The sequence below is a fragment of the Acartia tonsa genome, chromosome 4 (assembly GCF_053477335.1).
Source record: "Acartia tonsa isolate MP-2025a chromosome 4, ASM5347733v1, whole genome shotgun sequence".
Lineage (NCBI taxonomy): Eukaryota > Metazoa > Arthropoda > Copepoda > Calanoida > Acartiidae > Acartia > Acartia tonsa.
In genome coordinates this window covers 52,927,776-52,941,217 of record NC_137263.1, presented here as the reverse complement: position 1 = coordinate 52,941,217, position 13,442 = coordinate 52,927,776, and the positions used below count along the sequence as shown (strand labels likewise).

At 33.0% G+C, this 13,442-nt stretch overlaps 1 protein-coding gene across 1 annotated transcript; it reads right to left on the bottom strand.

Moving 5' to 3' along the window:
* Positions 1-288: 288 nt before the first annotated feature.
* Positions 289-5,422, bottom strand: LOC145317754 (transcription factor Jra-like). The gene is made up of 2 exons (XM_080158998.1): positions 5,276-5,422; positions 289-3,152 (listed from the first exon to the last, which is right to left on the bottom strand). The coding sequence occupies exon 2, from the start codon at positions 3,080-3,082 to the stop codon at positions 2,063-2,065; it is 1,020 nt and encodes a 339-aa protein (XP_080015124.1). The 5' UTR covers positions 3,083-3,152; positions 5,276-5,422; the 3' UTR covers positions 289-2,062.
* Positions 5,423-13,442: the final 8,020 nt, after the last annotated feature.

Below are 13,442 nucleotides of genomic sequence, written 5' to 3'. Positions count from 1 at the left end.
GAATTGACCTATCGATTGCAAACTTTGAACGAGGAATCCCATATCAGTTAGGTACGATTTAGGAAGCATAACAACTCTCCAATCGTTACCAGAAAGTCTACGTCTTTAAAAAGCTGATTTTTATGAATTTGACAACAAATATTATTTTAGTTTTATTTCACTTATTGTTTATACCTTATACCTGCACATTTTCTAATATTCCGTACCGCGATTTGTGGGTAACAGTTGCGCGCACAGCTTGGACGCCCTTGAACTATAGAGTAGCTTTGCTACTAATGAAAAAAACAATTTATAGATCACAACATCTTTTTATTTTTCATAATAAATTTTCTTTTTTTCATAACTAAATAAAATTCTATAATCTTTGATTTTGGCAACTAACAACAATTTTTCCATTATTTTTTAATACATTGGTCAACAAAATAAAGCAGTGCTTTTTTATAACTAGAAGCTTTGCTCCTCGCATCTCATTATTAAAAGTGAAGGTAGGGGGTAGAAAAATAGCCGAACACCATTCAAAGCTTACCAAATGAAGACTTGACAATTTTAGCAATTGGCGAGATTTTAACGGATTTTTTATCTTACTACTTCACAAAAAAGAAATTTTACATACTTATTTGAATACCCTAGGATTTATTAGGTTACAATTATTCCTCCATTTGCGGTTAAAACTAATTTAAAAGCACAAAAAATCATTAGGTACCTAGGAAGTACAAAATCTATGATTGTCAACATTTTAAAGTTTTTTTCTTTTGACTAGTAGGTAGGAAGTTTTGAATAACTTTTTTATAATTGCTGAAATCTAAATTTTCACTTTTATAACAAAAAATAACATGTAATAGAAGACAAAGATTATTATTATGATAAAATAGAACAAATCAGATAGCTCCCCTTGTGCTGTTTTTATATCAATATAAGACTGTTAAATTACTATTAGAATAGTGTTATATGGTAGATTCTATTCAGGGATCTAATAGGATAGGACAATGGATCATAAATTGATGTAAACTCCCAAATATAATAAACCTAACTAGGTATCCTTTCTGTAGCTTAAAATATTCGTTTAAAAGTTTGGACACTCAGTTTGTACAATCTAATTTAAACAATTTAAAGCTAACGAATGTAGATCATAGGTACGGGTACCAGTAACTTTACAGTCCATTGTCCCCTTCCTCCCTTGGATTATAGACACTACATATCTGACTAGGCATCGACTTTTTCTAAAGGCATTATTACTACAGACAATAATGTTCGTATAAGGTGCAGAAGGGGGTGTCAACACCCCTTAAAAATTTAAATTTGGAAGACCTGCCATTTCCTTTTACTACCCAGTGGTGCACGCCACTGCTAAGAACAGCACAAAAATTTGACAGGACATAACCCCCCTGTTGAAAATTATCTTAAAATTCAATTCATAATAATTATCCTTGTCAATAAAACAACAATAAGGTCACTGTGATTGTAGTACAATTTTTTTTTTGACAGGGTATGGGTAATTGCACATAAATAAAAACCATTTTGCTTCCAACTTTTCAGCAAGTTCTTCAAATAGTACCTTGAAATATATATTTCTAGTGGCTGCTCCCTGAGCATATTTATAAGAGATTTTCATATTCAAAGGGGTTGAGAGGGGGTTAGAAAATAGGCTAAAACCATCCTGGATCAAATCAGTGAAGAATCCCAAAAATGTAGAAATAGTTTTATTGGTTGACCAGATCTTAATGTACAATAAGACGCAGAATTGCAATTATTTGCTTAGTGGAAAAGAAAGCAGCAATATAGTTTTATCTTCAAGTGCTATTTGCCTCCCCCTGTGTTTTAATTAGGCAACAACGGCAATTCTATTCAGCAAAAAATAACAATTTGTAGGTTTTCAATCCTGAAAATCTAAGGATTTGTCACTTTTTTAACGTTTTCTTTTAAAACAGAGCCGAGATTTCGATTTGACAGATTTTAGTTTTCACGTGATTCTTAACTCGAACCTGTAACTTAATGTTCTTTTTTAGTTGTTAGCTCTGTTACAAAAAAAAATTTTGTTTTATTATTTTCACAAATTTTAACATCACGACGCCGCAGTAGTCGACGAGCCAGCGGCCCCGTTACCGTCGATGCCGCCGGCAAAGCGTATTTCACAGCCGCTCTCCGCGTGCTCCAACACCTCCTGCTTCAGCTGCGCCACGCTGGATTTCATCTTTTTGACGACGGCCGCTAGGTCGCTATTCTCATTCTTTAGCTGTTTCACCCGCTCGTCGAGCTGTGCGATCTTTTCTAGCTTGCGCTTGCGGCACTTGCTGGCCGCCATTCGGTTGCGCATCCGTTTGCGCTCCAGCTTCATCTGCTCCTGGTTGTCCATGTCGAGCGGGCTCAGCTGGCTGTTGCCGTCACCCGTCGACGCGTTGGACGGGATCGGCGATATTGAGGAGGGCGCCGAAAAGTGGTCGCCACCGCTTTGGTGTGAATAGTCACCGCTGAGATGCGAATGGTCGAGGTTATGCGATGATCCCGCCACGCTAATATCGTCAGGCTCGTCCTTGATTTGTACTTTTAACGTGACCGAGGCGGGATGGTTCGGCAATGATAACGGTAAATTATTGCTATTATAATGATTGACCACGGCGTTACTGAGTCCGGCCAGGGTTGTCGCCGCCTCGTGGCTTGAAGCATGATGACTAGAGGAAAACGACGCCGTTACCGCCGCCGACAAAGCCGATTTGGACGTCAACGGGTCACCCGTCGTTGTGCCGGTCACAACTGCCGATGTCTGCTGTTTTTTCACTTGCTCCAACGCTAGCTCGAAGCCCTTGGCATATTGTGCCTGTTCCTCTGTTACCGGGAACGTGTAGCCGGACGGCGTGGGCGTCGCCAAACTTGGATTTTGACTCAAAAACTTCTCCAACTCAGGCGTGTTCAGCTTCAGCATTTGAACGTCGGGCGAGGTGAGCAGCGTTTGCACCTGTTTGCGGCGAGAGGGATTGCTGGCGCTCTCCAGGTCAAGGGTCAGGTTCATTTGCCGTTTGCGGGGGTTGTGCGCACCGCCGACGGATGAGGTCGTGGTCGGCGGGTGCATGTTGCCGGCCTCCATTTTGGCGGCGAGGTTTTGTCGCCTTGTATATGAGTGATTTAATTTGTAGAATTCGGCTTCTGCAAAAAACCTGAAATAAACAAAAACGATATAAATATTTTTTTCTGTTACGTTAGGTAGACAAAAAAAAGGTATTTTTTGTTTAATAATGACGTCATCTAATTACTAGGTATATATTTTTATGATTAATTTGTTTATAATTGTTGTATATAAATATAATTAATATGTCATAGAAAATTTATTTTTAGACTCTTTAATTACTTTTATTTTAAAAATGATGTTATATTGTAGTTTTATATTAGAGGAACCAATATTAAAGTCATACGAATTATCTCTTACTATTCTTAATACTAGTGGCTACGCCCCTAGAGGCCTCTATGGATACTAAAAGAAAGGGGGGGGGAGATGAGTCTCCACTTTAAATTTTAAAAACAAAAAGTAAAAAAATTGGGCAAAGAAATTTTGTTTCTATGGGCGATATGTCTTAGTTAACAAGATCCTTCAGTACACACAGGCAGACATCCTGTTACTTTAATTGACTAATAATCATCAACATAATGAGTTACTCGTGTTAACATGGTAATTTTTTAAAAGAGCCCTTTATTTTATTTCATTTGAACTTAATGCTTGTAGATAGAGGTAATTCCTTCTTTTCTTTTGCCAACATCCAACTATTTCTAAGAATGCCTTAATGCTAGGGATCTAAAGGGATAAGACAATGGCCGAAAAATCAATAAACACTCCAATGATGATATCCAAAATTACTTTTTCTGTAGATTACAATTTGTGGTTGAAACGTTTGGACCCTCAACTTAATGACTAACCAATCAAATTTCAAAAAAAAAAATCCCCAAAGCGTCGGCCATCTCATAAGAAAACGTTATTTTAACACTTTGGGGACTAGTGTGATAAACAATGATACCAATGTCCTCTCCCTCCCTGGTCTAAAACTGTAATTAAATGAATCATAGAGAAAAGATATCCAATAATAACGGCCGCAAAAATAATAATAAGTTTTCTTTGAAAAATATGATTCATATAATGCTAACTTTATTTTTAAGTCTTAAAATAAACTTGAAATGTAATTGTAAAAGGCAAATTTTAGTTTCCAATTTTAAAACCAAAAAAGTGAAAACAGTAAAAGTGTCTGACTATGACGTCAGAAAAAATTAACAATTAACCAATGAGAGGCCGCTATATATTTTACCATTGTGAATACTGGCTTCTCATTGGTTAATTGTTAATTTTTTCTGACGTCATAGTCAGACACTTTTACTGTCTTTCAAAAAAGTTATTTATCACATCGTATTATAGACAGCATTCCGCACATAAATAAATAAAAAATTATGATATTAAACTAGTCTTATTAGTTATCTAGAATATAACTGAGGCTATTCTAATAATGATATTAAGTCAAATCACACATCAGACAAATATTAGGTATAACATTTTGATGAAATAGGTTATATATAGCATACCCTTAAATTCCTTTTTAGAAAACATTATAATGTTCAACTCTATAAAATCATACAATTAAAGACATTAGGTATTCAATTCTAAAATAAAAAGTAATCTATTAATATGCCTATGAATTTATAAGAAATAGGACCATTTTAACACATTAGAAGTCCCTTAATATATCATGACGTGAAATAATCGATGTATTATTACTTGGATGTTGCACCAGATTTTTATGTAATCTGATAAAGTGAAACTCGCAGCTGGCTAAAATAACAATACCCTGTCTCCATCCCCTTTGCCCTATCCTCTCCCCTCACGTACTGGATAAGGATAAACAAGCTGACCAATAAATGAGGTTCATATTAGCAAGCTAAAGTGACGACAAATTCTCCCCTGTCAATATATCCATGTATATCCTATATCCAATATCAATGAAATGCAAGGGAAGGTTAAATCCTATAAAACTTAGGTATACCACTTTAATTAAATAGGTTACCCTAAAAAAACTTTTAAAATATATTATATATAATACCTATAAAAAAGGCATAAATTAAAAATAAAAATTTACTGAATTTAGAATCAATAAATCATTTTATATAAATTAAATTTTACTCATAAAAGCTTCAAAAAAGAGTAATAGCTTTTAAATACGTTAAATTTATATATATAAAAAGACGTTTTACTAAAAAATACACAAACTAAAAATAAAAAATGCACATTCAAAAAGCTCACCTATATCTTAATATCCAAAAATAATTCACAATTTGGACACATTTTTCAAAATAGCTTGTGACATTATTATGTTAGTGTGTTATTGTGCCTTTACAATTTCTGTTTCTGCTATGCAATGCATTGTAGATAGATAGATAGCCATGATATGAGTCACACATTTTACGTCAAGTTACCGACATTTTTCAAATTTGCGCATTTTGAGTCAGCTTTTCGTGTATTTATATCCTGTTTAAGTAAAAAGGCATTTTAGAGAGATTAAAACAGCTCAATTTTTTTCTATTGTAGTTTAAAATCAATATTTTTTTAAAGATGTTGTTCATGGTATAAAATTAGGTGAGATTTCTTGTCCTATTAGGCATAATATCCAATTTCCATCGTGTAATAATGGGACTTCAAGCAAAATATGATGGTATAAAATTGTATTTGGCCTTTATATTTAAATACTTATTAGAAAAGCGTTAATTATTTTAAACTGATATTACTCCTTTTATTTTTTTAAGCTAGCCTTCCTGCTTTTTTTAGTGCAGTGAAAAAAAAATCCGCAACTAAAATATTATCCTCCTCTTATTGGAATTAAATCCTGATGTAATTTTCTCGGCCTCTGATTGGCTGTATAGTATTTGTTGACGTAGAAATTTGGCCCTCCTATTGGCTGCGATTCAGTACTCTTCTCTGATTGGTCAATGTATTATTTAAAGCAATTTTATTGGCCAATAATATTTAATGACGTCATTGACCAGAGAAAATTCTGGGTTATTAGGAAAGAATTCATTACTTTTTTTGCTGTGGTAATTAAAATTAACTTTAGGATATAAAAATACACTAAATGAAAATGTTTTTTTTTTCATTTAGACCAGTATTTATTGAGAAAAACATGCAAGTTTTTGCTTATACTTTTTTTACCTATTTTAGGTACAAATTGAAATGTACAAGAAAAATTGGCTTTCTTTTTCTAACTCTTATAAATTCAAGGTCAAAATGAATTAAATGTCAGATTTTTTGATTGATAGATAAATTTTAATGGCCAGAGTAAAAAATTAGGTAAACTAACCTTCCAGCTTAATATAACCTTTATAAAGAACTTTATATATAGTTGCTTCGCCATTTTAGCCTTTAAAGTTTCTGCCCCTCAAAAACATATATGATTCAATTTAAAATTTTTAATCCGACTCATTATATAACCGCTGAATACATTCTTCCTATATTTGAATATATACTTACTTTTGATCTGGCACAGTGTACTCCTTTTAACAGTGAAGCCTCTTATATATCCCTTGATGGTTTTAGGCAAATTTATTTTTATAAAAGTATAAAACATAAGAAAAAATATTTGGATCATGTAAAGAAAATGAACTAGCGAGATTTGTCGTATTTTCACAGTGGATTTTCTTCTATTTCTAACCACAAGGAGGGGGGGGGGAGGCTCTAACCCTGCGGGACAATCATAATCATTTACCTAACCTAACCTAAAATAAACTATCAAAAGATAATGTGACAATACGACGATAATAATCCATTCAATTTACCCCATTCCCTCCCCTCCAACTGGATGAAATAACTGACCAATAAATAAGATCGTTATTTCCCCTGTCAATATCCACGTATATCCTATATCCATTATTCCCCCTATCAGATCAAACTTTTAAGTAGCAAAGCTACTCTTTAACTTGAAATGTCCGTAAGTCCGTCTGTCTGTCTGTCTTAGTTTGGGAGAAACGTGATTTTCTCTGCTTCTATAAAAGATAGACAGCTGAAATTTTTGGTGAAGATTCCCATTATATATGCCAATCTAATATATACATTGTTCTGTCCATCTGTCTGTTATTTGAGGTGCTAGATCGATTCCTAGATTTTTACGCTGTCGTGATTTTCTAAACTCCCTTTCAAGATAAGGAGCTGAAATTTTCAGGGATGAATTAATTTTATATTCTACATATTTACACAAAGTTTTATTAAGATTTGTCAATAACTTGGGGTGCTAGATCGATTCCTAGATTTTTAGGTTTTCGTGATTTTCTCTCTTCCTATTCGGATTGATGGATGAAATTATCAGGGATTGAATATGCTCATATTCTACATTTTTCCATCAAGTTTCATTAAGATTTGTCTATTGATTGCGGTGCTAGATCGATGCCTAGATTTTTAAGTTTTCATGATTTTAAAAGTTGCGTGATTTTAAAGGTTTACCTAGAGATTTCCCTATTCTATCAAGTTTAATGTTTATTGTATGACACTGCTCTATATTAAATTTTTTCCCGATATCCCTTCATCCCTTTTGAGCTTCGCTACTTATGGGTGTTGTCATCCTTGTTAAGATAATCGATTACTTTGTATCAAAGGCCTATAAGCTACAAATATTAGAGTAAAATACTAGAGGGGGAAGGGGTTAAATAATTGTATGTCTCTATCCTAAGGACCATGTGCCGACTCTCGATTAGGTCTTTGAAAATCAACCAATAGCTCTGAGAATATTAACACAGCTAAGAAGCAGAAAACAATTTGTTAGCAGACGAAAAAGGACTTTTGAAGAGAAAGGGGGGAAGGTAGTTATCTATATATACAATACATCTATATCATAGATCTATTCTACCATTTGCAGAAATTTGCTTATAATATTTGGGGTAAAGATTAATTTTTTGTCCATTGTCCACGGCATCCCTGTGCTACATGTAGAAATCTCCAATCAAGAATAAGGATAATCTAATAAACTGCACAATCAGGCTAATTTACATCACAAAACTAATAAAGACGAATCAAACATTCAGATACTTTCCCTTAACGTGCTTAACGCGCAATTAGATCCCCCCTACAATTGTTTTTAAACAAATTGAATATAAAAAAGATGTCGAACCCCTAGACGCTGTTCCCTTACCCTATAGGGCTACCCAGAACCCAATATAACCTGAAAGAAAGAAATAAACAAACAAATGAAAAACTACCCCCCCTCCCCCTTACACTTATTTTAATTTTTTTTTAATAGGGGGGGGGGGAGGGGTTTTTGTGAATTTTGATGGAAATTGCCAGCACTCCGAAATGGACTATAACAACATGTTAAGTAATTCTATATTGAATGTTTGTTATGTGTTACTTATTATCTCAGTAATCACCTGAATAATTGAATACATAACCAAGGACGAAATCATATATAAAAGCAAATCAAAATTTAAACATATAATGAAGAAAATCCTCACTTTTAGAAAATACTTTTCGTCAAGGGATATAGAATGTATGTGGATAATATGACAGGAGAAAAATTGTCGTCAATTTAGGTTGCTAATATGGAACTCATATATTGGTCAGTTCAACCTTCCAGTAGAAGGGAATGGGTTGTGTAAAGGGGGTGGATAGAGGAATCGTTATTTTAAGCCAGCTACAAGTTTCACTTTATTAAAATATACATGATAATCTGGTGTAAGATCCATATAATAATAAATCCATTGTTACATGAAATATATGTTTTAGTTTTACTTTCATGTACAATTATTACTTTTTAAAAGCGAAGCTTTTCTATAAATATTGTCGGTCGGTCCGCCTGTTACGGATAGCTTTAGAATTGTCCTATCGATTTCAAACTTTGCATATGGTGATTCCTGTAGTAGTTAGGTACGACTTGGAAAGCGTAGCAACTCTATAATCGTTACAAGAATGTCCGTAAGTCCTAAAAATGTTAGTATGTCCTTAAACAGTATTTGGGAAGTTTTGCAACAAATATATGTATAATTTTGTCAAAACTTATATATTCATATTTTGCATATTCAGTTCTGACACTCTACAAGAATTAATGTTCGTCTGTCCTACCGTTTCAGAACTTAGGTTTTTTTGGTTGTTGTCATCCTTGTTAGTATATTCATTGGTTTGATACTCTCAGGGATTAGGGATATGCCAATTAATAACTTCTATAGCCCACTCCACCCCCAATTATAGTACACAAAATTACCCCTTATCCTTATAACAAAACAGGATCTCTGTCTGTGTGTATATACCGATCTCACTAACCACTAAACCGATATGGTTCCCCTAGGTTCTCATAGATCCTTGGAAGGTTTAAAACTAATTTAAGGCAGGTTAATCCCCCCCCCCTCAAAAAAAAAATATAAAAAAATGGGTTGGGGTCGATTGTAACGTTCTAGAGGCCTCTAGGGGCGTAGCCGCTAGTAGAGATTAAAATGATTCGAAAAAAAATTGAACACTGTTACTTTAAACAAGCTTTTAAGATAACAAATATAATAATGGAGTTTTTATATTACTTGGATCTTACACCAAATTATCATGTTTTCTAATGAGGTAAAACTTGTAGCTGGCTATAACACTCCCTCTACCATATCACATTCCCTCCTAACTGGATGAACGAACTGACCAATAAGTGATGTCCATGTGAGTAACCTAAATTGAAGACCATTTTTACCTTGTCATAATATCTACGTATATTCTATACATTCATTGTTTAGTTTCACCAATTTTGGAACATTTTTTTAGACCTTTTTTAAAAAATGTTATAAACTGTAAAGTCCATGATACCCTCCCTCCCTGGCCTGGGTATTCTTTTTGAATGTTAAATAAGATATTTATTTATTGTGGATAAATAAATCTTTCTGTGCTATAGAATAAAGGCGACTCCATCAGAATAATAAATTAGGATTCTCTCAAATAATATATATCAATCTTCTATAATACAAAGTATAACGATGCCTAACTTTGTCTTTTTGTCACTTAAGATCTCGCTATTCGCTGAACTGATTAGATTGTAATTTTCATAAATGTTTTCAGCAATGTTTTTCTGAGAGTGGAAATACACATCCCGAAAAAATTGCCCCCCCCCCCCCTACAAAAAAATATAAATTACTAAAACTTTTATCATTTTACATTATTTTTCAACATAACAAGGATGACAACATTAATAAAAGCGAAGCTCTGAAACGGTAGGACAAACGGATCCGAATTAGATGTATAAGAGTCGAAGCAAAATTGTAAGTAAATTTGTTGAAAAACTGCTTGATTCAGAATAATGTTTATGGACATAGTTACATTTTTAGGACTTGATTATAGAGTTGCTTCGCTTATAATATTGTACTGTGTTGTCCCAGGAATCAGTATACCAAAAATCAGATCAATCGGATAATTAAATCACATAAAAATTTGTTGTTAAAAAAGTAAAAAAATAAACATGTTTAAAAAAGACGTATGGACATTCTGATAATGATTATAAAGTTGCTACGCTTCCTAAATCGTACCTAACTACTACAGGAATCACCATGCAAAGTTTGAATTCGATAGAACAATTCTAACATGCCTATATCCGTTACGGTCGGACAACCGGACCGACCCTAATTATAGAAAAGCTTCACTTTTAAAAATACAATTTTGTTAAACAATTTGACACCCCAATGCACGGTTGTGGGGAATATGGTGGGTCCATGCATTACGTGCATGATCAAATATCTCATGATTTATCGTTTTTAATTACTGACTACTTTTATACAGTGGGAGGCGTAGTGAAACAAATTAGTTGGGGGGGAAAAGACCAATTCAACAGTGTGCGGTCATTTCCGCATATTATCACATAAGCATATTGTTTTATCAATACACAAAAGCAAATTAAATTAGAAGTTGTATACAGTAGTGAGTGTAATGGATCTAAAGGGATAAGACAATGGCTGATAAATTAATATACATCCCCGATGATGATACTTAGAATAACCCCTTATGTAGATTAAAATTTGTGGTTAAAAAGTGTGAACACTCAACCTATTGATGCAACCAATTCAAATTGACTCAATCCCCAAAATTGTTAAGCTAATAAATAAGAAAACGTTATTTAAAACTTTGGGGACTATTGTCATTGCCCACTCTTTCTCTGCTGTACAAAGTTTATACTGTGTTAACAAGGACAAAAGGGATGAAAAGTAGAAAATGTTTTTTTTTCATGAAATAAAAGAAATATATTTTTTTCATTAAATAAAAAAAATATATTTTGTATCATGTATATCAAAATATTGTAGATCCTAAATAGATTTAGCTGAGTAATTTACCACATCGTATTATAGACATCTTTCCGTGGTTAATAAGTAAAAACAAGGTTCCAAATGCCTGAGCTAACAAAACTGCTGCTAATATTATGATATTTACTTACTACTCATTTAAAATTTCTGTAATATTAATAGTAATAGAGTAGCCCCGCTACTCTAAATTATTTTGTTTTATACCAACTAAGAACTAACGGCAAATTTTCAGATATTTAGATTAATTTTTTTAAAAAGAATTAATTAATGATTATTAAAATCTCAAAAGCTTTTTTTCTAAGTTTGTTTCAAAAATTAATTTTAATACTATGAAGAAAAAATACTTTATCGATGTACTTAATAGCTTAATGTACTTTTCTTCAATTTATACATGGAAACGTTTTATGGGGGCGTTGTTCAAAAAAGTGGTTTAAACACCACCAATAATTAAAATTTAAACAAAAATAAAAATCTGTATATTAATGTATTTTATATACATAGATATATTTAAATCTTTTATTACAAGCGACTTTAGATAAAGTATCAATTAATTCACATGCGTCGCATGTGTTTGAATGTATTCGCATCAATGTAAATTATGTTTGCAGGGATAAATGGAGTTGAAATATGGATCTTGAAATTGTTGGTGAATTTTATCTATAATTTAGATGTCTGTCAACCCTTAACGGTTGGGGGGTGGGGGCGTTTTTTTTTCTATCCTGTTTTTTCTATCTCATTTTCCATTTTTTCCATCCTGTTTTTTTCTATCTCATTTTCTGTGTGTGAAAGATAAAGAGCCCAAACTGCTTGACTTTTTTAAGTATGGGTGTGACACATAACTGAGAGTTGGAATTTTTTGAATATCTCCATCCTGGAGGGCACAGGATGCCAGCAAACCTGGCAGGGTCATCCAGGTAAAGAGCAAAAATATTTTTTTGACTAAAGCATTTTATCATGCCAAAATACTAAAAAATCCTCTAGTAGTACATCCTTATATAAAATACAGGTGTTCAAGTCACTTTCAGGTTCCAGGTATGATCCAACAGGTCCTGATCCTCCAGGTCTCCAGAAATCTTTAAAAGGCTCCTGTGGCCGCAATTTTTGACTTAGAGACTTCAAATTTTAAACTTAAGATTTTCTTACATGTCTACATTACATATTAAAATTTCATGAAGATCCGCCGCCGTTTTCCCGCCGACCGCCGACTGCGGCGGCTTGCAGCTGCCAAGTACAGCTGCGGCCGCAGAAATTTATATTTTGATATTTCTAATGTAAAATTTACATAAAGATAAACATTTTCTGGAAAAAATTTTTCTTCTAGCTTCAAAAATAAGAAAATTACAGCCGTTTGAAATTTTTAATTAAAAAAGACCTAAAAACAAAGGTTGTTAAATAAAAGGGTGAAGGAAGCGAAAATTGACTTAGACTTAAAAAGGTCGGAAATTCATTATCAAACAGGGGACTTGCACAAAAAAAATTAGCCCATTAGCTCTGACAGGAACTGAGATAATAAGGGGGGCGTTGAACGCCCCCCCATCCCAAAACCGATTAATAAGCGGCAAGGGGCCCGACTGTAAAGGGTTAATGTAACCCTTTTAGTACATTTATTTTTAATTTTTTATATTTTTTAGGTATTTTCCTTATAGGATTTCAAACAGAGTGATAGATTAACAGGGAGAAAAAACAAAGTGAGTTGCAGTGTAGATTTGCTTTTAAAAATTAGTTTATTTGCCAACATTTTCCTGCCATTCAACTTTCTCCTCACCCTCAAATGGTTAAAGATTCAAAAATAAAACAAATATATTCTGTTCAAGTGTACTCTGGTTGAGAAAAATATTGGAAAATTAATCAGTATTATTCTGTTAGTGAGTAAATTCATATCAGCTTTTTAAAAGCAAAGCTTTTATATAATTAAAGTCTATCTGTCTGTATGTAAGTTTATTATTCTAGCAGAGTTAGCTCTTCTGGTTAAATTAAACAGGTTAGAATTGTCCTATTAATTTCAAACTTTGTATAATGATTCCTATAATAATTAGGTATGTTTTTGAATTGTAGCAACTTTATAATTGTTACTAGAAAGTACATCTAAAACATGATGATTTTTTATTTATTCAGCTAATTTTTGGGATTCTGATTCCTATTACAACAAGGTACATTGTTACAAGCAA

What these genes read in the sequence shown, in the direction of transcription:
- LOC145317754 (XM_080158998.1), bottom strand. Translation starts at nt 3,082, where the DNA reads ATGGAGGCCGGCAACATGCACCCGCCGACCACGACCTCATCCGTCGGC.